General features: G+C 43.3%; 1 protein-coding gene across 1 annotated transcript in view; it reads right to left on the bottom strand.

The window, feature by feature from the left end:
- Positions 1–24,912, bottom strand: part of SLF1 (SMC5-SMC6 complex localization factor 1) — a 686,747-nt gene that overhangs the window by 102,237 nt on the left and 559,598 nt on the right. The window contains exon 15 of the mRNA XM_053701493.1: positions 22,860–22,945. Within this exon, the coding sequence (XP_053557468.1) occupies positions 22,860–22,945 (86 nt within the window). The remainder of the gene's footprint in view (positions 1–22,859; positions 22,946–24,912) is intronic.

The raw sequence follows: 24,912 nt of genomic DNA, 5'->3' as shown, positions 1-24,912 counted from the left end.
TTAAAATAACAAACTCTTGATTGAATAATAAAAACTACAGTTAAACACTAAAAAACTCTAAGCCATCTCCGTGGAGATGTTGCCTGTACAACGGCAAAGAGAATGACTGGGGAAGGCGGAGCCTAGGAGGGATCATGTGACCAGCTTTGCTGGGCTCTTTGCCATTTCCTGTTGGGGAAGAGAATATCCCACAAGTAAGGATGACGCCGTGGACCGGACACACCTATGTTGGAGAAATAAGTATTTACGCCATATTTTATGGTAAATTTTTCTGGTAACAGGTTTCCGAGCCTGTATTAAGGTATCAATAACTGACTCCGAGAAGCCACGCTTTGATAGAATCAAGCGTTCAATCTCCATGCAGTCAGCCTCAGAGAAATTAGATCTGGATGGTTGAAAGGACCCTGAATTAGAAGGTCCTGTCTCAGAGGTAGAGACCATGGTGGACAGGACGACATGCCCACTAGATCTGCATACCAGGTCCTGCGTGGCCACGCAGGTGCTATCAGAATCACTGATGCTCTCTCCTGTTTGATCTTGGCAATCAGCCGAGGAAGCAGCGGAAATGGTGGAAACACATAAGCCATGTTGAAACCCCAAGGGGCTGCTAGAGCATCTATCAGCGCCGCTCCCGGGTCCCTGGACCTGGATCCGTAGCAAGGAAGTTTGGCATTCTGTCGAGAAGCCATGAGATCCAGTTCCGGTTTGCCCCAACGATGAATTAGTTGAGCAAAGACCTCCGGATGAAGTTCCCACTCCCCTGGATGAAAAGTCTGACGACTTAGGAAGTCCGCCTCCCAGTTCTCCACGCCTGGGATATAGATCACCGACAGGTGGCAAGAGTTGGACTCTGCCCAGTGAATTATCTTTGATACTTCCAACATCGCTAGGGAACTCCTGGTTCCCCTTGATGGTTGATGTAAGCCACAGTCGTGATATTGTCCGACTGAAATCTGATGAACCTCAGTGTTGCCAACTGAGGCCAAGCTAGAAGAGCATTGAATATCGCTCTTAATTCCAGAATATTTATTGGGAGGAGTTTCTCCTCCTGAGTCCACGATCCCTGAGCCTTCAGGGAGTTCCAGACTGTGCCCCAACCTAGAAGGCTGGCAACTGTTGTTACAATCGTCCAATCTGGCCTGCGAAAGGTCATCCCTTTGGACAGATGGAGTCGAGAAAGCCACCAGAGAAGAGAATCCCTGGTCTCTTGATCCAGATTTATTAGAGGGGACAAATCTGAGTAATCCCCATTCCACTGACTGAGCATGCATAATTGCAGCGGTCTGAGATGCAGGCGCGCAAATGGTACTATGTCCATTGCTGCTACCATTAAGCTGATTACTTCCATGCACCGGGGCTACTGACGGGTGTGGAATGGAATGAAGGGCACGGCAAGCATTTAGAAGTTTTGATAACCTGGCCTCCGTCAGGTAAATCTTCATCTCTACAGAATCTATAAGAGTCCCTAAGAAGGGAACCCTTGTGAGTGGTAATAGAGAACTCTTTTCCACGTTCACCTTCCACCCATGCGACCTCAGAAATGCCAGAACTATCTCTGTATGAGACTTGGCAGTTTGAAAACTTGTATCAGAATGTCGTCTAGGTACGGAGCCACCACTATGCCTCGCGGTCTTAGTACCGCCAGAAGTGAGCCCAGAACCTTTGTAAAGATTCTTGGGGCCGTAGCTAACCCGAAGGGAAGAGCTACAAACTGGTAATGCCTGTCTAGGAAGGCAAATCTTAGATACCGATAATGATCCTTGAGAATCGGTATTTGAAGGTAGGCATCCTTTAAGTCCACTGTGGTCATGTACTGACCGTCTTGGATCATGGGTAGGATGGTTCGAATAGTTTCCATTTTGAATGATGGAACTCTTAGGAACTTGTTTAGGATCTTTAAGTCCAAGATTGGTCTGAAGGTTCCCTCTTTCTTGGGAACCACAAACAGATTTGAATAAAATCCTTGCCCTTGTGCCGACCGCGGAACTGGGTGGATCACCCCCATTAATAAGAGGTCTTGTACACAGCGTAGAAACGCCTCTTTCTTTATTTGGTTTGCTGATAACCTTGAAAGATGAAATCTCCCTTGTGGAGGAGAAGCTTTGAAGTCCAGAAGATATCCCTGAGATATGATCTCCAACGCCCAGGGATCCTGGACATCTCTTGCCCAAGCTTGGGCAAAGAGAGAAAGTCTGCCCCCCACTAGATCCGTTTCCGGACAGGGGGCCCTTACTTCATGCTGTCTTAGGGGCAGCAGCAGGTTTTCTGGCCTGCTTGCCCTTGTTCCAAGACTGGTTGCCTTTCCAACCCTGTCTGTAACGAGTAGCAGTCCCTTCCTGTTTTGGGGCGGAGGAAGTTGATGCTGCTCCTGCCTTGAAATTACGAAAGGCACGAAAATTAGACTGTTTGGCATTTGATTTGGCCCTGTCCTGAGGAAGGGTGTGACCCTTACCTCCAGTAATGTCAGCAATAATTTCTTTCAAGCCGGGCCCGAATAAGGTTTGCCCTTTGAAAGGAATATTAAGCAATTTAGATTTAGAAGTTACATCTGCTGACCAGGATTTAAGCCATAGCGCTCTGCGCCCCTGGATGGCGAATCCGGAGTTCTTAGCCGTTAGTTTGGTTAAATGCACCACGGTATCCGAAACAAATGCATTAGCTAGCTTAAGGGCTTTAAGCTTGTTCATAATCTCATCCAATGGAGCTGTGCGAATAGCCTCTTCCAGAGACTCAAACCAGAATGCCGCCGCAGCAGTGACGGGCGCAATGCATGCAAGGGGCTGTAATATAAAACCTTGTTGAACAAACATTTTCTTAAGGTAACCTTCTAATTTTTTATCCATTGGATCTGAGAAAGCACAACTATCCTCCACCGGGATAGTGGTACGCTTGGCTAAAATAGAAACTGCTCCCTCCACCTAAGGGACCGTCTGCCATAAGTCTCGTGTGGTGGCGTCTATTGGGAACATTTTTCTAAATATCGGAGGAGGGGAAAAAGGCACACCGGGTCTATCCCACTCCTTGCTAATAATCTCTGTAAGCCATTTAGGTATAGGAAAAACGTCAGTACACACCGGTACCGCATAGTATTTATCCAGCCTACATAATTTCTCTGGGATTGCCACCGTGTCGCAATCATTCAGAGCCGCTAACACCTCCCCTAACAATACACGGAGGTTCTCAAGCTTAAATTTAAAATTTGAAATTTCTGAATCCGGTCTCCCCGGATCAGATCCGTCACCCACAGAATGAAGCTCTCCGTCCTCATGTTCTGCAAATTGTGACGCAGTATCGGACATGGCTCTCGTGTCATCAAATTAGCAAATTAGATAATACTTATTTCATAACATTAGCCATATCATGCAAAGTGATTTGTAAGGGCCTTGATGTACTTGGCGCCACAATCTCACGCACCTCCTGAGCGGGAGGCGAAGGTACTGACACGTGAGGAGAGTTAGACGGCATAACTTCCCCCTCGATGTCTGGTGATAATTTCTTTACCGGTAAAGACTGACTTTTATTTAAAGTAACATCAATACAATTGGTACACAAATTTCTATTGGGCTCCACATTGGCTTTTAAACATAATGAACAAGTAGATTCATCTGTATCAGACATGTTTAACAGACTAGCAATGAAGGCTAGCAAGCTTGGAAAAAAACTGTCAGTGAATTTACAAGCAATATGAAAAAACGCAGCAGCGCTTTTAAAAACACACAAAAAAAAAAAAAAAAAAAACTGTCACAGTTGAAATAACAATGAACTAATTCAGTTATAGCCAACAATTTTAACAATAAATGTATGAATTTAGCAGAGGATTGCACCCACTAGCAAACGGATGATTAACCCCTCAATACCCACAACCGGATAATCAATTTTAGATTTAACGTTTTTCTCACAGTCAAACACACTGTCACAGGTCTGCTGTGACTGATTACCTCCCTCAAAATTGAATTTTGAAGACCCCTGAGCTCTCTGGAGACGTCCTGGATCAAGGAGGAAAAGGCAGAAAGACTGTGCTAGAATTTTATCTGCGCAACAAGGCGCTAAAAAAGGCCCCTCCCACTCATATTACAACAGTGGGAGACCTGTTACAACGGTTTCTATGCAGAAATAAACGTTAGCCATGTGGAAAAAAATCACGCCCAAAAAGATTTATCACCAAAGTACCTCACAAAACGAATAACATGCCAGTAAACGTTTTAAAAACAACTTTTCCAGTGTTATGTAAAGTTATCACTAAGCCTACTACCAGTCGCTTCTACTGCAGTTAAGGCTTATACATTTATTTCAGTGTTAACAGTATTTTCTCAGTCAAATTCTAGTCCCTAGAAAATAACTCAACTGCGCATACATTTAACAGCCTGATACCAGTCGCTACTACTGCATTAAAGGCTGTACTTACATCATATTGGTAACGGCAGTGTTTTCTTAGTCAATTCCATTCCTAGAAAATATTATACTGCACATACCTCATTTGCGGAGGACCCCGCATGCTATTCCCCTTTCTGAAGTTACCCCTCCTCAGAATGCGCGAGAACAGCCAGTGGATCTTAGTTACGTCTGCTAAGATCATAGAAAACGCAGGCAGATCTTCTTCTTCTAAATACTGCCTGAGAGAAAAAACAGCACACTCCGGTGCCATTTTAAAATAAACTTTTGATTGAAGAATTAAGTAAAAAACTCCTGTCTCCTCTCACAACCTCCTTTGTTGAGACTTGCAATAGAATGACTGGATATGACATGTGAGGGGAGGAGCTATATAGCAGCTCTGCTTGGGTGATCCTCTTGCAACTTCCTGTTGGGGAGAGATATAATCCCATAAGTAATGGATGACCCGTGGACTGACTACACTTAACAAGAGAAATCTGTCCCTTTAGTGAACTAGCGGATAAGCCCTTTTCTAAACCCTCTTGTAGAAAAGCCAATATCCTAGGAATCCTAACCTTACTCCATGAGTAACTCTTGGATTCACACCAATATAAATATTTACGCCATATCTTATGGTAAATTTTTCTGGTAACAGGTTTCCGAGCCTGTATCAATGTATCAATAACCGAATCCGAAAACCCACGCTTTGATAGAATCAAGCGTTCAATCTCCAAGCAGTCAGCCTCAGAGAAATTAGGTTTGGATGGTTGAAAGGACCCTGAATTAGAAGGTCCTGCCTCAGAGGTAGAGACCATGGTGGACAGGACGACATGTCCACTAGGTCTGCATACCAGGTCCTGCATGGCCACGCAGGCGCTATCAGAATCACCGATGCTCTCTCCTGTTTGATCCTGGCAATCAGTCGAGGTAGCAACGGAAAAGGTGGAAACACATAAGCTATGTTGAAAACCCAAGGGGCTGCAAGTGCATCTACCAGCACCGCTCCTGGGTCCCTGGACCTGGATCCGTAACGAAGAAGCTTGGCGTTCTGGCGAGATGCCATAAGATCCAGATCCGGTTTGCCCCAACGACGAATCAGTTGAGCAAATACCTCCGGGTGTAGTTCCCACTCCCCCGGATGAAAAGTCTGGCGACTTAGAAAATCCGCTTCCCAGTTCTCCACACCTGGGATGTAGATCGCTGACAGGTGGCAAGAGTGTGACTCTGCCCAGCGAATTATCTTCGAGACTTCCAACATCGCTAGGGAACTCCTGGTTCCCCCTTGATGATTGATGTAAGCCACAGTCGTGATGTTGTCCGACTGAAACCTGATGAACCTCAGTGTTGCTAACTGAGGCCAAGCTAGAAGAGCATTGAATATTGCTCTTAATTCTAGAATGTTGATTGGTAGGAGTTTCTCCTCCTGAGTCCACGATCCCTGAGCCTTCAGGGAGTTCCAGACTGCTCCCCAGCCTAGAAGGCTGGCATCTGTTGTTACAATCGTCCAATCTGGTCTGCGAAAGGTCATTCCTTCGGACAGATGAACCCGTGACAACCACCAGAGAAGAGAATCTCTGGTCTCCTGGTCCAGATTTAGCAAAGGGGACAGATCTGAGTAATCCCCGTTCCACTGACTTAGCATGCATAGTTGCAGCGGTCTGAGATGCAGGCGCGCAAATGGCACTATGTCCATTGCCGGGACTATCAAGCCGATTACTTCCATACACTGAGCTACTGATGGGCTTGGAATGGAGTGAAGGGCACGGCAAGCATTGAGAATCTTTGATAACCTGGACTCCGTCAGGTAAATCTTCATCTCTACAGAATCTATGAGTCCCTAGAAAAGGAACCCTTGTGAGCGGTAACAGAGAACTCTTTTCCTTGTTTACTTTCCACCCATGCGACCTCAGAAATGCTAGAACTATCTCTGTATGAGACTTTGCATTTTGAAAACTTGACGCTTGAATCAGAATGTCGTCTAGGTACGGAGCCACCGCTATGCCTCGTGGTCTTAGTACCGCCAGAAGTGAGCCCAGAACCTTTGTAAAAATTCTCGGGGCCGTAGCTAACCCGAAGGGAAGAGCTACAAACTGATAATGCCTGTCTAGAAAGGCAAATCTTAGGTACCGATAATGATCTTTGTGAATTGGTATGTGAAGGTAGGCATCCTTTAAGTCCACTGTGGTCATATATTGACCCTCTTGGATTATGGGCAGGATGGTCCGAATGGTTTCCATCTTGAACGATGGAACCCTTAGGAATTTGTTTAAGATTTTTAAGTCTAAGATTGGTCTGAAGGTTCCCTCTTTTTTGGGAACCACAAATAGATTTGAGTAAAACCCTTGTCCTCGTTCCGTTCACGGAACTGGGTGGATCACTCCCATCACTAAGAGGTCTTGTACACATTGTAGAAAACAGAATTTATGCTTACCTGATAAATTACTTTCTCCAACGGTGTGTCCGGTCCACGGCGTCATCCTTACTTGTGGGATATTCTCTTCCCCAACAGGAAATGGCAAAGAGCCCAGCAAAGCTGGTCACATGATCCCTCCTAGGCTCCGCCTTCCCCAGTCATTCGAACCGACGTAAAGGAGGAATATGCATAGGAGAAATCATATGATACCGTGGTGACTGTAGTTAGAGAAAATAATTCATCAGACCTGATTAAAAAACCAGGGCGGGCCGTGGACCGGACACACCGTTGGAGAAAGTAATTTATCAGGTAAGCATAAATTCTGTTTTCTCCAACATAGGTGTGTCCGGTCCACGGCGTCATCCTTACTTGTGGGAACCAATACCAAAGCTTTAGGACACGGATGATGGGAGGGAGCAAATCAGGTCACCTAGATGGAAGGCACCACGGCTTGCAAAACCTTTCTCCCAAAAATAGCCTCAGAAGAAGCAAAAGTATCAAATTTGTAAAATTTGGTAAAAGTGTGCAGTGAAGACCAAGTCGCTGCCTTACATATCTGATCAACAGAAGCCTCGTTCTTGAAGGCCCATGTGGAAGCCACAGCCCTAGTGGAATGAGCTGTGATTCTTTCAGGAGGCTGCCGCCCGGCAGTCTCATAAGCCAATCGGATGATGCTTTTAAGCCAAAAGGAGAGAGAGGTAGAAGTTGCTTTTTGACCTCTCCTTTTACCAGAATAAACAACAAACAAGGAAGATGTTTGTCTGAAATCCTTTGTAGCCTCTAAATAGAATTTTAGAGCACGAACTACATCCAAATTGTGCAACAAACGTTCCTTCTTTGAAACTGGATTCGGACACAAAGAAGGCACAACTATCTCCTGGTTAATATTTTTGTTAGAAACAACTTTCGGAAGAAAACCAGGTTTAGTACGCAAAACCACCTTATCTGCATGGAACACCAGATAAGGAGGAGAACACTGCAGAGCAGATAACTCTGAAACTCTTCTAGCAGAAGAAATTGCAACCAAAAACAAAACTTTCCAAGATAATAACTTAATATCTACGGAATGTAAGGGTTCAAACGGAACCCCTTGAAGAACTGAAAGAACTAAATTGAGACTCCAAGGAGGAGTCAAAGGTTTGTAAACAGGCTTGATTCTAACCAGAGCCTGAACAAAAGCTTGAACATCTGGCACAGCCGCCAGCTTTTTGTTAAGTAAAACAGATAAAGCAGAAATCTGTCCCTTCAAAGAACTTGCAGATAATCCTTTCTCCAAACCCTCTTGTAGAAAGGATAGAATCTTAGGAATTTTTATCTTGTTCCATGGGAATCCTTTCGATTCGCACCAACAGATATATTTATTCCATACTTTATGGTAAATTTTTCTAGTTACAGGCTTTCTAGCCTGAATAAGAGTATCAATGACAGAATCTGAGAACCCACGCTTTGATAAAATCAAGCGTTCAATCTCCAAGCAGTCAGTTGGAGTGAGGCCAGATTCGGATGTTCGAACGGACCTTGAACAAGAAGGTCCCGTCTCAAAGGTAGCTTCCATGGTGGAGCCGATGACATATTCACCAGGTCTGCATACCAAGTTCTGCGTGGCCACGCAGGAGCTATCAAGATCACCGAAGCCCTCTCCTGATTGATCCTGGCTACCAGCCTGGGAATGAGAGGAAACGGTGGGAATACATAAGCTAGGTTGAAGGTCCAGGGCGCTACTAGTGCATCTACTAGAGTCGCCTTGGGATCCCTGGATCTGGACCCGTAGCAAGGAACCTTGAAGTTCTGACGAGACGCCATCAGATCCATGTCTGGAATGCCCCATAATTGAGTTATGTGGGCAAAGATTTCCGGATGGAGTTCCCACTCCCCCGGATGAAATGTCTGACGACTCAGAAAATCCGCTTCCCAATTTTCCACTCCTGGGATGTGGATTGCAGACAAGTGGCAGGAGTGAATCTCCGCCCATTGAATTACTTTGGTCACTTCTTCCATCGCCAGGGAACTCCTTGTTCCCCCCTGATGGTTGATATATGCAACAGTCGTCATGTTGTCTGATTGAAACCTTATGAATTTGGCCTTTGCTAGTTGAGGCCAAGCCTTGAGAGCATTGAATATCGCTCTCAGTTCCAGAATGTTTATCGGGAGAAGAGATTCTTCCCGAGACCATAGACCCTGAGCTTTCAGGGGTTTCCAGACCGCGCCCCAGCCCACCAGACTGGCGTCGGTCGTGACAATGACCCACTCTGGTCTGCGGAAGCTCATCCCTTGAGACAGGTTGTCCAGGGTCAGCCACCAACGGAGTGAATCTCTGGTCCTCTGATCTACTTGGATCGTCGGGGACAAGTCTGTATAATCCCCATTCCACTGTCTGAGCATGCACAGTTGTAATGGTCTTAGATGAATTCGCGCAAAAGGAACTATGTCCATTGCCGCAACCATCAAACCTATTACTTCCATGCACTGCGCTATGGAAGGAAGAAGAACAGAATGAAGTACTTGACAAGAGCTTAGAAGTTTTGATTTTCTGGCCTCTGTCAGAAAAATCTTCATTTCTAAGGAGTCTATTATTGTTCCCAAGAAGGGAACTCTTGTTGACGGGAATAGAGAACTTTTTTCTACGTTCACTTTCCACCCGTGAGATTTGAGAAAGGCTAGGACAATGTCTGTATGAGCCTTTGCTTGTGGCAGAGACGACGCTTGAATCAGTATGTCGTCCAAGTAAGGTACTACTGCAATGCCCCTTGGCCTTAGCACCGCTAGAAGGGACCCTAGTACCTTTGTGAAAATTCTTGGAGCAGTGGCTAATCCGAATGGAAGTGCCACAAACTGGTAATGCTTGTCCAGAAAGGCGAACCTTAGGAACAGATGATGTTCCTTGTGGATAGGAATATGTAGATACGCATCCTTTAAATCCACCGTGGTCATGAATTGACCTTCCTGGATGGTAGGAAGAATTGTCCGAATGGTTTCCATTTTGAACGATGGAACCCTGAGAAATTTGTTTAGGATCTTGAGATCCAAAATTGGCCTGAATGTTCCCTCTTTTTTGGGAACTATGAACAGATTGGAGTAAAACCCCATCCCTTGTTCTCCTAATGGAACAGGATGAATCACTCCCATTTTTAACAGGTCTTCTACACAATGTAAGAATGCCTGTCTTTTTATTTGGTCTGAAGACAATTGAGACCTGTGGAACCTTCCCCTTGGGGGTAGTTCCTTGAATTCCAGGAGATAATCTTGAGAAACTATTTCTAGTGCCCAAGGATCCTGAACATCTCTTGCCCAAGCCTGAGCGAAGAGAGAGAGTCTGCCCCCCACCAGATCCGGTCCCGGATCGGGGGCCAGCATCTCATGCTGTCTTAGTAGCGGTAGCAGGCTTCTTGGCCTGCTTACCTTTGTTCCAGCCTTGCATCGGTCTCCAGGCTGGCTTGGTTTGAGAAGAATTACCCTCTTGCTTAGAGGATTTAGAATTTGAGGCTGGTCCGTTTCTGCGAAAGGGACGAAAATTTGTTTTATTTTTAGCCTTAAAAGACCTATCCTGAGGAAGGGCGTGGCCCTTTCCCCCAGTGATGTCTGAAATAATCTCTTTCAAGTCAGGGCCAAACAGCGTTTTCCCCTTGAAAGGGATGTTAAGCAATTTGTTCTTGGAGGACACATCCGCTGACCAAGACTTTAGCCAAAGCGCTCTGCGCGCCACAATAGCAAAACCTGAATTTTTCGCCGCTAATCTAGCTAATTGCAAAGTGGCGTCTAAGGTAAAAGAGTTAGCCAATTTAAGTGCTTGAACTCTGTCCATAACCTCCTCATAAGAAGATGCTTTATTGAGCGACTTTTCTAGTTCTTCGAACCAGAAACACGCTGCTGTAGTGACAGGAACAATGCATGAAATTGGTTGTAGAAGGTAACCTTGCTGAACAAACATCTTTTTAAGCAAACCCTCTAATTTTTTATCCATAGGATCTTTGAAAGCACAACTATCTTCTATAGGGATAGTGGTGCGTTTGTTTAGAGTAGAAACCGCCCCCTCGACCTTGGGGACTGTCTGCCATAAGTCCTTCCTGGGGTCGACCATAGGAAATAATTTCTTAAATATAGGGGGAGGGACAAAAGGTATGCCGGGCCTTTCCCATTCTTTATTTACAATGTCCGCCACCCGCTTGGGTATAGGAAAAGCTTCGGGGGGCACCGGGACCTCTAGGAACTTGTCCATCTTACATAATTTCTCTGGAATGACCAAATTGTCACAATCATCCAGAGTAGATAACACCTCCTTAAGCAGAGCGCGGAGATGTTCCAATTTAAATTTGAATGTAATAACGTCAGGTTCAGCTTGTTGAGAAATTTTTCCTGAATCTGAAATTTCTCCCTCAGACAAAACCTCCCTGGCCCCTTCAGACTGGTGTAAGGGCATGTCAGAACCATTATCATCAGCGTCCTCATGCTCTTCAGTATCTAAAACAGAGCAGTCGCGCTTTCGCTGATAAGTGGGCATTTTGGCTAAAATGTTTTTAATAGAATTATCCATTACAGCCGTTAATTGTTGCATAGTAAGGAGGATTGGCGCACTAGATGAACTAGGGACCTCCTGAGTGGGCAAGACTGGTGTAGACATAGAAGGAGATGATGCAGTACCATGCTTACTCCCCTCACTTAAGGAATCATTTTGGGCAACATTATTATCAGTGGCATCATTGTCCCTACTTTGTTTGTCACATTCATCACATATATTTAAATGGAGAGGAACCTTGGCTTCCGAACATACAGAACATTGTCTATCTGATGGTTCAGACATGTTAATAGGCATAAACTTGATAACAAAGCACAAAAAACGTTTTAAAATAAAACCGTTACTGTCACTTTAAATTTTAAACTGAACACACTTTATTACTGAATATGTGCAAAAGTATGAAGGAATTGTTCAAAATTCACCAAAATTTCACCACAGTGTCTTAAAGCCTTAAAAGTATTGCACACCAAATTTGAAAGCTTTAACTCTTAAAATAACGGAACCGGAGCCGTTTTTACATTTAACCCCTATACAGTCCCTGGTATCTGCTTTGCTGAGACCCAACCAAGCCCAGAGGGGAATACGATACCAAATGACGCCTTCAATAAGCTTTTTCAGTGGATCTGAGCTCCTCACACATGCATCTGCATGCCTTGCTTCTCAAAAACAACTGCGCATTAGTGGCGCGAAAATGAGGCTCTGCCTATGACTAGAAAAGGCCCCCAGTGAAAAAGGTGTCCAATACAGTGCCTGCGGTTTTTTTAACAGAATTCCCAAGATTAAAATAACTCTTCAAAGTTATAAACCATTAAATATGCTTATAAAGTAATCGTTTTAGCCCAGAAAAATGTCTACCAGTCTTTAAAGCCCTTGTGAAGCCCTTTATTCTTATATTTAAAACTAAGAAAATGGCTTACCGGATCCCATAGGGAAAATGACAGCTTCCAGCATTACCAAGTCTTGTTAGAAATGTGTCATACCTCAAGCAGCAAAAGTCTGCTCACTGTTTCCCCCAACTGAAGTTAATTCATCTCAACAGTCCTGTGTGGAAACAGCCATCGATTTTAGTAACGGTTGCTAAAATCATTATCCTCTTACAAACAGAAATCTTCATCTCTTTTCTGTTTCAGAGTAAATAGTACATACCAGCACTATTTTAAAATAACAAACTCTTGATTGAAGAATAAAAACTACATTTAAACACCAAAAAACTCTTAGCCATCTCCGTGGAGATGTTGCCTGTGCAACGGCAAAGAGAATGACTGGGGAAGGCGGAGCCTAGGAGGGATCATGTGACCAGCTTTGCTGGGCTCTTTGCCATTTCCTGTTGGGGAAGAGAATATCCCACAAGTAAGGATGACGCCGTGGACCGGACACACCTATGTTGGAGAAATGCCTCTTGCTTTACTAGGTTTGTTGATAACCTTGACAGATGAAACCTCCCATGTGGAGGAGAAGTTTTGAAATCCAGAAGGTATCCCTGAGATATAATCTCCAACGTCCAGGGATCCTGTACATCTCTTGCCCAGGCCTGGGCGAAGAGAGAAAGTCTGCCCCCCACTAGATCCGTCTCCGGAGAGGGGGCCCTGTCTTCATGCTGTCTTAGGGGCGGAAGTAGGCTTTCTGGCCTGCTTGCCCTTGTTCCATGACTGGTTGCCTTTCCAACCCTGTCTGTAACGAGCAGTAGTTCCTTCCTGTTTTGGAGCGGAGGAAGTTGATGCTGCTCCTGCCTTGAAGTAACGAAAGGCATGAAAATTAGACTGTTTGGCCTTTGATTTGGCCCTGTCCTGAGGAAGGGTGTGGCCCTTACCTCCCGTAATGTCAGCAATAATTTCCTTCAAGCCGGGCCCGAATAAGGTCTGCCCTTTGAAAGGAATGTTAAATAGTTTAGACTTAGAAGTTACATCTGCTGACCAGGATTTAAGCCATAGCGCCCTGCGCGCCTGTATGGCGAATCCGGAATTTTTAGCCATAAGTTTGGTTAAATGCACTACGGCATCCGAAACAAACGCATTAGCCAGTTTAAGCGTTCTAACTTTGCTCAAAGTCTCATCCAATGGTGCTGTGCGAATCGCCTCTTCCAGAGACTCAAACCAGAATGCCGCTGCAGCCGTGACAGGCGCAATGCATGCAAGAGGCTGCAATATAAAACCTTGTTGAACAAACATTTTCTTAAGGTAACCCTCTAATTTTTTATCCATTGGATCTGAGAAAGCACAGCTATCCTCCACCGGGATAGTGGTACGCTTGGCTAAAGTAGAAACTGCTCCCTCCACCTTAGGGACCGTCTGCCATAAGTCTCGTGTGGTGGCGTCTATAGGGAACATTTTTCTAAATATCGGAGGAGGGGAAAAGGGCACACCGGGTCTATCCCACTCCTTACTAATAATTTCTGTAAGTCTTTTTGGTATAGGAAAAACGTCAGTACACAACGGTACCGCATAGTATCTATCCAACCTACATAATTTCTCTGGGATTGCCACCGTGTCGCAATCATTCAGAGCCGCTAACACCTCCCCTAGTAATACACGGAGGTTCTCAAGCTTAAATTTAAAATTTGAAATTTCTGAATCCGGTCTCCCCGGATCAGAACCGTCACAGACAGAATGAAGCTCACCGTCCTCATGTTCTGCAAATTGTGACGCAGTATCAGACATGGCTCTCGTGTCATCAGCGCGCTCTGTCCTTAACCCAGAGCTATCGCGCTTGCCTCTTAATTCGGGCATATTGTATAATACTTCTTTCATAACATTAGCCATATCATGTAAAGTGATTTGTAAGGGCCTTGATGTACTTGGCGCCTCAATCTTACGCACCTCCCGAGCGGGAGACGCAGGTACTGACACGTGAGGAGAGTTAGACGGCATAACTTCCCCCTCGTTGTCTGGTGATAATTTCTTTATCGGTACAGATTGACTTTTATTCAAAGTAATATCAATACAATTGGTACACATATTTCTATTGGGCTCCACATCGGCTTTTGAACATAATGAACAAGCAGATTCCTCTGTATCAGACATGTTTAAACAGACTAGCAATGAAGCTAGCAAGCTTGGAAATCACTTTCAATAAGTTTACAAGCAATATAAAAAACGCTGCAGCGCTTTTAAAAATACAGTTGAATAACAAGGAAAACTAATTCAGTTATAGTCAACAATTCTTAACGAGAAAAGTATTAATTAGCAGAGGATTGCACCCATTAGCAAAAGGATGATTAACCCCTCAATACCCAAAATTGGATATCAAATTAAGATTTAACGCTTTTATCACAGTCAAACACACTGTCACAGATCTGCTGCGACGGATTACCTCCCTCAAAAACGAATTTTGAAGACCCCTGAGCTCTCTAGAGACGTCCTGGATCAAGGAGGAAGAAACAGGAAGACTGTGCTAGAATTTTAACTGCGCAACAAGGCGCTAAAACAAGGTCCCTCCCACTCATATTACAACAGTGGGAGACCTGATATAACGGTTTCTATGCAGAAAATACGTTAGCCATGTGAAAAAAAAAAAATCATGCCCAAAAAGATTTATCACCAAAGTACCTCACAAAACGAATAACATGCCAGTAAACGTTTTAAAAACAACATTTTGAATGTCATGCAAAGTTATCACTAAGCCTGCTACCAGTCGCTTCCACTGCAGATAAGGCTTAAACATTATTTCAGTATTAACAGTATTTTCTCAGTCAAATTCTAGTCCCTAGAAAATAACTCAACTGCGCATACATTTATCAGCCTGATACCAGTCGCTACTACTGCATTTAAGGCTGTACTTACATCATATGGGTAACAGCAGTATTTTCTTAGTCAATTCCATTCCCAGAAAATAATGTACTGCACATACCTCATTTGCGGGGGACCCCGCATGCTATTACCCTCTTTCTGAAGTTACCCTACTCCTCAAAATGTCGAGAACAGCCAGCGGATCTTAGTTACGTCTGCTAAGATCATAGAAAAACGCAGGCAGATTCTTCTCCAAATACTGCCTGAGATACAAAAAACGGCACACTCCGGTGTCATTTTAAAATAACAAACTTTTGATTGAAGAATAATTAAGTAAAAACTCCAACTCCTCTCGCGACCTCCTTCTTTGTTGAGGGTTGCAAGAGAATGACTGGGTATGACATGTGAGGGGAGGAGCTATATAGCAGCTCTGCTTGGGTGATCCTCTTGCAACTTCCTGTTGGGAAGGAGAATATATCCCATAAGTAATGGATGACCCGTGGACTGAACACACTTAACAAGAGAAATTTATTCACTGTAAGAGCAATCAAATTGTGGAACTCATTACCTAAGGAGGCAGTAAATGCCAATACCTTAGATAAATTTAAAAATAGTTTAGATAGATTTCTGGCTAGAAGCAGAATTCTGGGATATGATTGTTTGTGTTAAACGGGTCACCTTTTGTAATGGGATTATTTTAAGATCAATTGGAGCTTCTATTGTAAGTATATTAAGATTTGTATAGGTTGAAATCGATGGGCTTCTGCTTTTTTCAACCTCATTTACTATGTTATGTTAGCCCTACTTATCTCAGTGTCTTAGGCTCACTCACCGACAGACAACCTTCTAGTAACTTTTCTAATATTTAATGGTGGGTTGTCAACTAATTGCATTTTCCGGACGGTCCTTTGCTATATTTAAAGGAGAAAAAAAACTATTTTTAATTTCTTTATTCGTTGTACATGGAGGCCCAAGAATGGCCTTAGCTTTTCCAAGGAAGTCAAAATAGAGGGTTGTTAATACTTTTTTTATTTTATGGAAATATCTTACAGACCAAATAGTATATTGAGTTTGTATACATGAGATTGTGCTGTCTTTTCTTTAGCCATAAGTACTTGTGCCAGTATTCTTGTATGCTAATGTATTGCATTTTGTATGTAATGTTTTGATTCTCAATAATAAATAATAATAACCAAAAAAACAAAAACATAACATTAGAGGTCTAGCTTAGGAATAGATACTGCAGTATTTGAGATACAAATTTCCAATAGTATAAGGTAAACAGTCATAAGCTCTATTCTCTATCTACCCATTTGGATTCATTATGATTTGTGGGTAAATGCAGAAAAAAAAAATTACATTCACATGCAATACATGCTAAAGATTAAAAGGACGAGAAATAAGATCAGCAGGGAAGGGGTTAAAGTGATTGTAAAGTTTAATGAATTAAAGCCCATTATTTAAAAATAAGCTTAAAAACATTGGCACTTTAATTCATTAAACTTTACAAAGACACTTTAAAAAAAAATATAAAAAAAATACTTACTATTTAGTTACGGTAAACATACCGCTGATCCTCCACCTGCATCTCCTTCTGTATTGAGAAAATCAATGATGAATCTGGCTTCCTCCAATCGTGGCGTGCCCCCTTTGGTGTCCAGCTCGTGGGGCATGCAACAATTGGAGAAAGCTGGATTCGTCATCGATATGCTAAATACAGAAGGAGATGCGGCGCGGAGGATCGGGGCTATGTTTATAGTAAGAAATAGTAAGTATTTAAAAAAAAAAAAAAAAGGAAATTTATGCTTACCTGATAAATTTATTTCTTCTACGATATGACAAGTCCACGGATTTCATCCTTACTTGTGGGATTTTAACCTTCTGCTAGCAGGAAGTGGCAAAGAGCACCACAGCAGAGCTGTATATATAGCTCCTCCCTGCCCTCCACCTCCAGTCATTCGACCGAAGTTAGGAAGAGAAAGGAAAAGCCAAAGGTGCAGAGGTGACTGAAGTTTAACAAAAATATAATATATACCTGTCTTAAAAATGACAGGGGGGGGCCGTGGACTCGTCATATCGTAAAAGAAATAAATTTATCAGGTAAACATAAATTTCCTTTTCTTCTACAAGATATAACGAGTCCACGGATTTCATCCTTACTTGTGGGATACAATACCAAAGCTACAAGACACGGATGAAAAGGGAGGGACAAGACAGGGACCTAAACGGAAGGCACCACTGCTTGAAGAACCTTTCTCCCAAAACCAGCCTCAGAAGAAGCAAATGTATCAAATTTTTAAAAATTTTTAAAAGTAGTAGAGACGACCAAGTTGCAGCCTTGCAAATCTGTTCAACAGAAGCATCGTTCTTAAATGCCCATGAGGAAGCCAAAGCCCTAGTAGAATAAGCTGTAATTCTTTCAGGAGGCTGCTGTCCAGCAGTCTCATACGCCAGGCGGATGATACTCTTCAGCCAGAAAGAAAGAGAGGTAGCCGTAGCTTTCTGACCCCTACGCTTTACAGAAAAAACTATGAATTATGAAGATGATTGACGGAAATCCTTAGTCGTCTACAAGTAAAAACAAGTTATGCAACATACGCTCCTTCTTAGAAGAAGGGTTAGGACATAATGAAGGAACAACAATTTCCTGATTAATATTCTTATTAGAAACAACCTTAGGAAGAAAACCAGGTTTGGTACGTAAAACCACCTTATCAGACTGGAAGATAAGATAAGGCGAATCACATTGTAATGCTGAAAGCTCCGAAACTCAACGAGCAGAAGAAATAGCAACCAAAAATAAAACTTTCCAAGATAACAACTTAATATCTATGGAATGCATGGGTTCAAACAGAACCCCTTGAAGAACATTAAGAACTAAGCAATTGGTCTGAACACAGGCTTAATTCTGGTTAGAGCCTGACAAACGTTTGTGTAGCAAAATTGACAAAGCAGAGATTTGTCCCTTTAAGGAACTCGCTAATAACCCTTTCTCCAAACCTTCTTGGACAAAAGACAGAATCCTGGGAATCCTAACTCTACTCCATGAGTAGCCCTTGGATTCACACCAAAAAAGATATTTACGCCATATCTTATGATAGATCTTTCTAGTGACTGGCTTACGTGCCTGAATCAAAGTATCAATGACCGAATCAGAGAACCCCCGCTTAGATAAAATCAAGCGTTCATTCTCCAAGCAGTCAGTTGCAGAGAAACTAGATTTGGGTGTTGGAAGAGTCCCTGAATGAGAAGGTCCTGCCTCAATGGAAGCTTCCACGGCGGCAGAGAGGACATGTCCACTAGATCGGCATACCAAGTCCTGCAAGGCCACTCAGGCGCGATTAGAATTACTGAAGCCCTCTCCTGTTTGATCCGAACAATCACCCGAGTCAGGAGAGCAAACGGTGGAAACACATAAGCTAGGTTGAACGACCAAGGCACTGCCAAGGCATCTATCAGTTTGGCCTGAGGATCCCTTGACCTGGATCCGTATCTTGGAAGCTTGGCATTCTGACGAGATGCCATCAGATCCAACTCCGGTCTGCCCCATCTGAGGATCAGAGTGGCAAAGACCTCCGGATGGAGTTCCCACTCCCCCGGATGAAACGTCTGTCTGCTTTAAAAGTCCGCTTCCCAGTTGTCCACTCCTGGGATGTAGATTGCTGACAGATAACAAGAGTGGGCCTCCGCCCACCGAATTATCTTGGATACTTCTGTCATCGCTAAGAAACTCCTTGTTCCTCCCTGATGATTGATGTAAGCCACAGTCGTGATGTTGTCCGACTGAAAGCGAATGAATTTGGCTGAAGCCAACTGAGGCCACGCCTGAAGCGCATTGAACATTGCTCTAAATTCCAGAATATTGATTGGAAGAAGAGACTCCGACTGAGTCCACACACCCTGAGCCTTCAGGGAATTACAGACTGCACCCCAACCTAGAAAGCTGGCGTCCGTTGTCACTATCACCCATGAGGGTCTGCGAAAACACGTCCCTTGGGACAGATGATCCTGAGACAACCACCAAAGAAGAGAGTCTCATGTTTCCTGATCCAGATCTATCTGAGAAGACAAATTTGCATAATCTCCATTCCACTGTCTGAGATTTTTTCATGGATATGGAATCTATTAGAGTTCCCAGGAAGGGAACCTTTGTCTGTTAATGAACTCTTTTCTAGATTCATCTTCCACCCTGTGAGTCCTCAGAAAGGACAGAACCATGTCTGTATGAGACTTTGTCAGATGGTAAGACTACGCCTGGATCAGAATATCGTGCAGATAAGGAGCCACTGCAATACCCCGCGGCCTGAGAACTGCCAGAAGGGACCCTAGAACCTGCGTGAAGATCATGGGTGCTGTGGCCAACCCGAAGGGAAGAGCCACAAACTGAAAATGTTTGTCCAGGAAGGAAACCTTAGGAACTGATGATGATCCTTGTGGATAGGAATATGAAGGTATGCATCCTTTAAGTCCACGGTAGTCATATATTGACCCTCCTGGAACAATGGCAGAATTGTTCGAATTGTCTCCATTTTGAAGGATGGGACTCTGAGAATCTTGTTTAGACTCTTTAGATCTAAAATGGGTCGAAACGTGCCTTCTTTTTTGGGGACCATGAAAAGATTTGAGTAAAACCCTTGTCCGTGTTCCAGTCTTGGAACGGGACGAATTACTCCCATAGTAGAGAGGTCTTTTACACAAGAAACCTCCCCCTTGGGAGAGAACTTTTGAATTCCGGCTGATACCCTTGGGACACGATCTCCAGTGTCCAAGGATCCTGAACATCTCTTACCCCAGCCTGGGCAAAGAGAGAGAGTCTGCCCCTACTAGATCCGGTCCCGGATCGGGGGCCGCCCCTTCATGCTGTTTTGGTAGCAGCAGCGGGCTTCCTGGGTTGTTTACCCTTGTTCCATGCCTGGTTGGGTCTCCAGACAGACATGGTCTGAGCAAAATTCCTTCCTGCTTGGCGGAAGAAGAGGGGACTCCCTTAAAGTTCCGAAAGGAACGAAAATTATTTTGTTTACCCCTCAGTTTAGCAGTTCTATCCTGAGGTAGGAGATGACCCTTACCTCCCGTAATGTCAGAAATGATCTCTTTCAAGTCAGGCCCGAATAGGGTTTTCCCCTTGAAAGGAATAGCCAAAAGCTTTGATTTGGATGACACATCAGCCGACCAAGATTTTAACCATAACGCTCTACGCGCAAAAATAGCAAATCCTGCATTCTTAGCCGCCAATTTGGCAATCTGAAAGGCGGCATCTGTAATAAAAGAATTAGCCAGCTTAAGAGCTTTAATTCTATCTAAAATATCCTCTAAAGGAGTCTCAGTCTTAAGAGACTCTTCTAAAGCATCAAACCAGAAGGCCGCCGCAGTGATAACTGGTACAATGCAGATCGTTGGTTGTAAGAGGAAACCCTGATGAATAAATAATTTATTTAGAAGACCCTCCAATTTCTTATCCATATGGTCTTCAAAAGCACAACTGTCCTCAATAGGAATAGTTGTACGTTTAGCCAGGGTAGATATAGCTCCTTCCACCTTAGGGACTGTTTGCCAAGAGTCCCGAACAGTGTCAGATATTGGATACATCTTCTTGAAATTAGGAGAGGGTGAGAACGGGATACCCGGTCTGTCCCATTCCCTCTTAATAATCTCTGAGACTCTCTTAGGAACCGGAAAAACATCAGTGTAAGCAGGTACCTCTAAGTATTTGTCCATTTTACACAATTTCTCTGGTGGTACCACAATAGATTCACAGTCATCCAGAGTCGCTAAAACCTTCCAAAGTAACAGGCGGAGGTGTTCAAGCTTAAATCTAAAGGACATGACGTCCAAGTCCGTCTGAGGTAACGCACTTCCCGAATCGGAAAGTTCCCCCTCAGACAGACGTTCCCTGACCCCCAAATCAGATCCCTGTGAGGGTACGTCAGAAATAGCTAATAAAGCATCAGAGGACTCAGTATTCACATTGACCCATCATCCTTAGAGACATTTTCTTTACATAAAATCTGTGCTTTACATTGTAAGGCCCTCTCAGTACACAAGGGACAAAAAGTCAGAGGGGGTTCCACAGTGGCATCTAAACACATAGAACAATAGCAATATTAACAATAGTCGTTCTTTGCGTAAAATATTGAGCTCTGAGTTCAAATTATAGGTAAAAATGATAATGTAACAAAACCTGTACTGCGCCTTTAAATTTTAAAAGCGCAACTATTTTTCTGATATCTTCAAAAAATGTGTTTGTGGCAATAAAAATTAATTTGATGTGCCCAAAATACTCTATCAGTATTGCATCCACTTGCTGAGATATGTAATACACAATAAATTTTATTATTAACTTAATTTGGCCCCTGCACCACGCCACAGCTCTGCTGTGGCGCCTACCTGCCCCCGGAATACACAGCTGTTGTCTGATAGCTTTAAAGACCCTTCGAAAGCCGAGACAACTTAGGCCCCACCGGAGCCCCAGATGCTGCTTCTTATGCGATCCGGATGATACTGCGCGTCCTGAGCGCGCGAAAATAGGCCACGCCCACCGTGGGCGTAACTCTAATCTAACTAAGACCCGCAGGGGTCGCAAGTAAAACAAACATGTCGACTGAAAAAAATTTAAGCCATGTGCCCACTTATATACACTGAAACATTGTGACACTGTACTCCCTCAGGCCAGTAATTTAACAGCCCTTAAGCAAAACCGCAGCTCCCAGCGTCCAGCCCTTGAATAGTCAAAGATATATTTCCATACTTTGCAATCAGTATAAAGGGATTCCAGGTACACCAAATCCTTACATATAGTGCATACTGTTTACCCCTCCCCATATAGGGAAAAATGTCAGCCTGTTCTGATGCATCAAGTCTCCCCAGAAACAAAAGACTGAACATACCTCAATGCTGCTTGTAGCAAGACACCGTTCTCCACACTGAAGATTTTTCTTACACTACCTTCAGCTGCGCTGTGGGAACCATCATGGATCTTAGATAATGTTTGCTAAGATCATCAACATCAGCATAAAGTAAGATGTCTCACTTTTCTTTTGGGAAGTAATAGACTGTTGATTTCTCCCTGAGAAAAATACTACTCACTGGCACTATTTTAAAATAAAAAACTTCTTGATTGAAGAATCTAAACTAACACCTCACTTTACCTCTTCCTATCACTAACACAGGCAAAGAGAATGACTGGAGGTGGAGGGAAGGGAGGAGCTATATATACAGCTCTGCTGTGGTGCTCTTTGCCACTTCCTGCTAGCAGGAGGTTAAATCCCACAAGTAAGGATGAAATCCGTGGACTCATCATATCTTGTAGAAGAAAGAGTGTTTGTAAAGTTTAATGACTTAAAGTGAAGGTCAACTTTGATGAATGAAAGCCCGGTTTTTAAAAATACTATTAAAAAAAGGGGCACTTTCATTCATCAAAGTTTATAAAGCAGCCGATTTGTTTAAAAACTTACCTCTCTCCTCTTCACAGCCGGATCAGCTTCCCCCGTCCGAAGATCCTCTCTTCATACATCAGCAATGACGAATCCGGCTTCCTCCAATAACGGCTTCCCCCCCAGAGCAAACATTGCCTGAGGCCATGTCGTGATTGGAGGAAGCCGGATTCTTCATAGCTGACGTATGAAGAGAGGTTTTGGGGGCGGGGGAAGCTGCTCCAGCTGTGAAGAGGAGAGAGGTAAGTTTTTAAACAAAATGGCTGCTTTGTAAACTTTGACCTTCACTTTAAAGTGCCCCTGTTTTTAAGTTTAATTTTAAATACTGGGCTTTAAATCATTAAACTTTGCAATCACTTTAAGGAAAAACATAATTTACTGCATTTAACATTCCAGGTAGCCAATACCTTTTGCATTTTGCCTGATGCCTGGTAGATTCTCTTTGCTGCAAACAGACCCTCCGTCAGTTCTTCTTCTCAGTTTTGGACAAACTCTGCAAAATACAGGAGTTACACAAATAAAATAATTATTTTCTATTACAGTTAATCCACAAATCATATTCAATAGAAATAGTAAAGAATTATTTCATACACAGCAAGAAGATGTTTTACACTAGCATTGATGAAGGCCTATGCATGTACAACATGCTGCAGTTTTCTACTGCTAAATCTACTAAGGAACCACTGTAGTCTTCTAACTAATATGTGGACAAATGAAATAAACCATAAACTTTAAAAAATCTAAGTAAAATTCAAAGTAAAACAAACCACACACTGCTGGTGAAAATAGAACAGACAAAACAATCACTTTTCAAAATAAACAGAATGTTTAAACCATTCATAGGTTTAAAAGAAGAGTTTATATTTCTCTTAAAACCACTAAGGTTCTGAAGAAGAGGAAATGTCTAACTATTGGACTTACTGGTACTAAAACAGAATTTATGCTTACCTGATAAATTACTTTCTCCAACGGTGTGTCCGGTCCACGGCGTCATCCTTACTTGTGCCATATAGTCCCTCCTAGGCTCCGCCCACCCCAGTCATTCGACCGACGGACAGGAGGAAAAATATAGGAGAAACCATATGGTACCGTGGTGACTGTAGTTAGAGAAAATAATTCATCAGACATGATTAAAAAACCAGGGCGGGCCGTGGACCGGACACACCGTTGGAGAAAGTAATTTATCAGGTAAGCATAAATTCTGTTTTCTCCAACATTGGTGTGTCCGGTCCACGGCGTCATCCTTACTTGTGGGAACCAATACCAAAGCTTTAGGACACGGATGAAGGGAGGGAGCAAATCAGGTTACCTAAACGGAAGGCACCATGGCTTGCAAGACCTTTCTCCCAAAAATAGCCTCAGAAGAAGCAAAAGTATCAAATTTGTAAAATTTGGCAAAAGTGTGCAGTGAAGACCAAGTCGCTGCCTTACATATCTGATCAACAGAAGCCTCGTTCTTGAAGGCCCATGTGGAAGCCACAGCCCTAGTGGAGTGAGCTGTGATTCTTTCAGGAGGCTGCCGTCCGGCAGTCTCGTAAGCCAATCGGATGATGCTTTTAAGCCAAAAGGAAAGAGAGGTAGAAGTCGCTTTTTGACCTTTCCTTTTACCAGAATAGACGACAAACAGAGAAGATGTTTGTCTGAAATCTTTTGTAGCTTCTAAATAGAATTTTAGAGCACGGACTACGTCCAAATTGTGTAACAAACGTTCCTTCTTTGAAACTGGATTCGGACACAAAGAAGGTACAACTATCTCCTGGTTAATATTTTTGTTAGAAACAACCTTTGGAAGAAAACCAGGCTTAGTACGCAAAACCACCTTATCTGCATGGAACACCAGATAGGGCGGAGAACACTGCAGAGCAGATAACTCTGAAACTCTTCTAGCAGAAGAAATAGCAACAAAAAACAAAACTTTCCAAGATAACAACTTAATATCTATGGAATGTAGAGGTTCAAACGGAACCCCTTGAAGAACTGAAAGAACTAGATTTAAACTCCAGGGAGGAGTCAAAGGTCTGTAAACAGGCTTGATCCTAACCAGAGCCTGAACAAATGCTTGAACATCTGGCATAGCTGCCAGTCGTTTGTGTAGTAAGACAGATAAAGCAGAAATCTGTCCCTTTAGAGAACTTGCAGATAATCCTTTATCCAAACCTTCTTGCAGAAAGGAAAGAATCTTAGGAATTTTTATCTTATTCCAAGGGAATCCCTTGGATTCACACCAGCAGATATATCTTTTCCATATTTTATGGTAAATCTTTCTAGTTACCGGTTTTCTGGCCTGAACCAGAGTATCAATCACAGAATCTGAAAACCCACGCTTTGATAGAATCAAGCGTTCAATCTCCAAGCCGTCAGCTGGAGGGAGACCAGATTTGGATGTTCGAATGGACCCTGAACCAGAAGGTCCTGTCTCAAAGGTAGCTTCCATGGTGGAACCGATGACATATTCACCAG

This window comes from Bombina bombina, chromosome 2, assembly GCF_027579735.1.
Source record: "Bombina bombina isolate aBomBom1 chromosome 2, aBomBom1.pri, whole genome shotgun sequence".
Classification (NCBI taxonomy): domain Eukaryota; kingdom Metazoa; phylum Chordata; class Amphibia; order Anura; family Bombinatoridae; genus Bombina; species Bombina bombina.
This window is presented reverse-complemented; position numbering and strand designations above follow the sequence as displayed.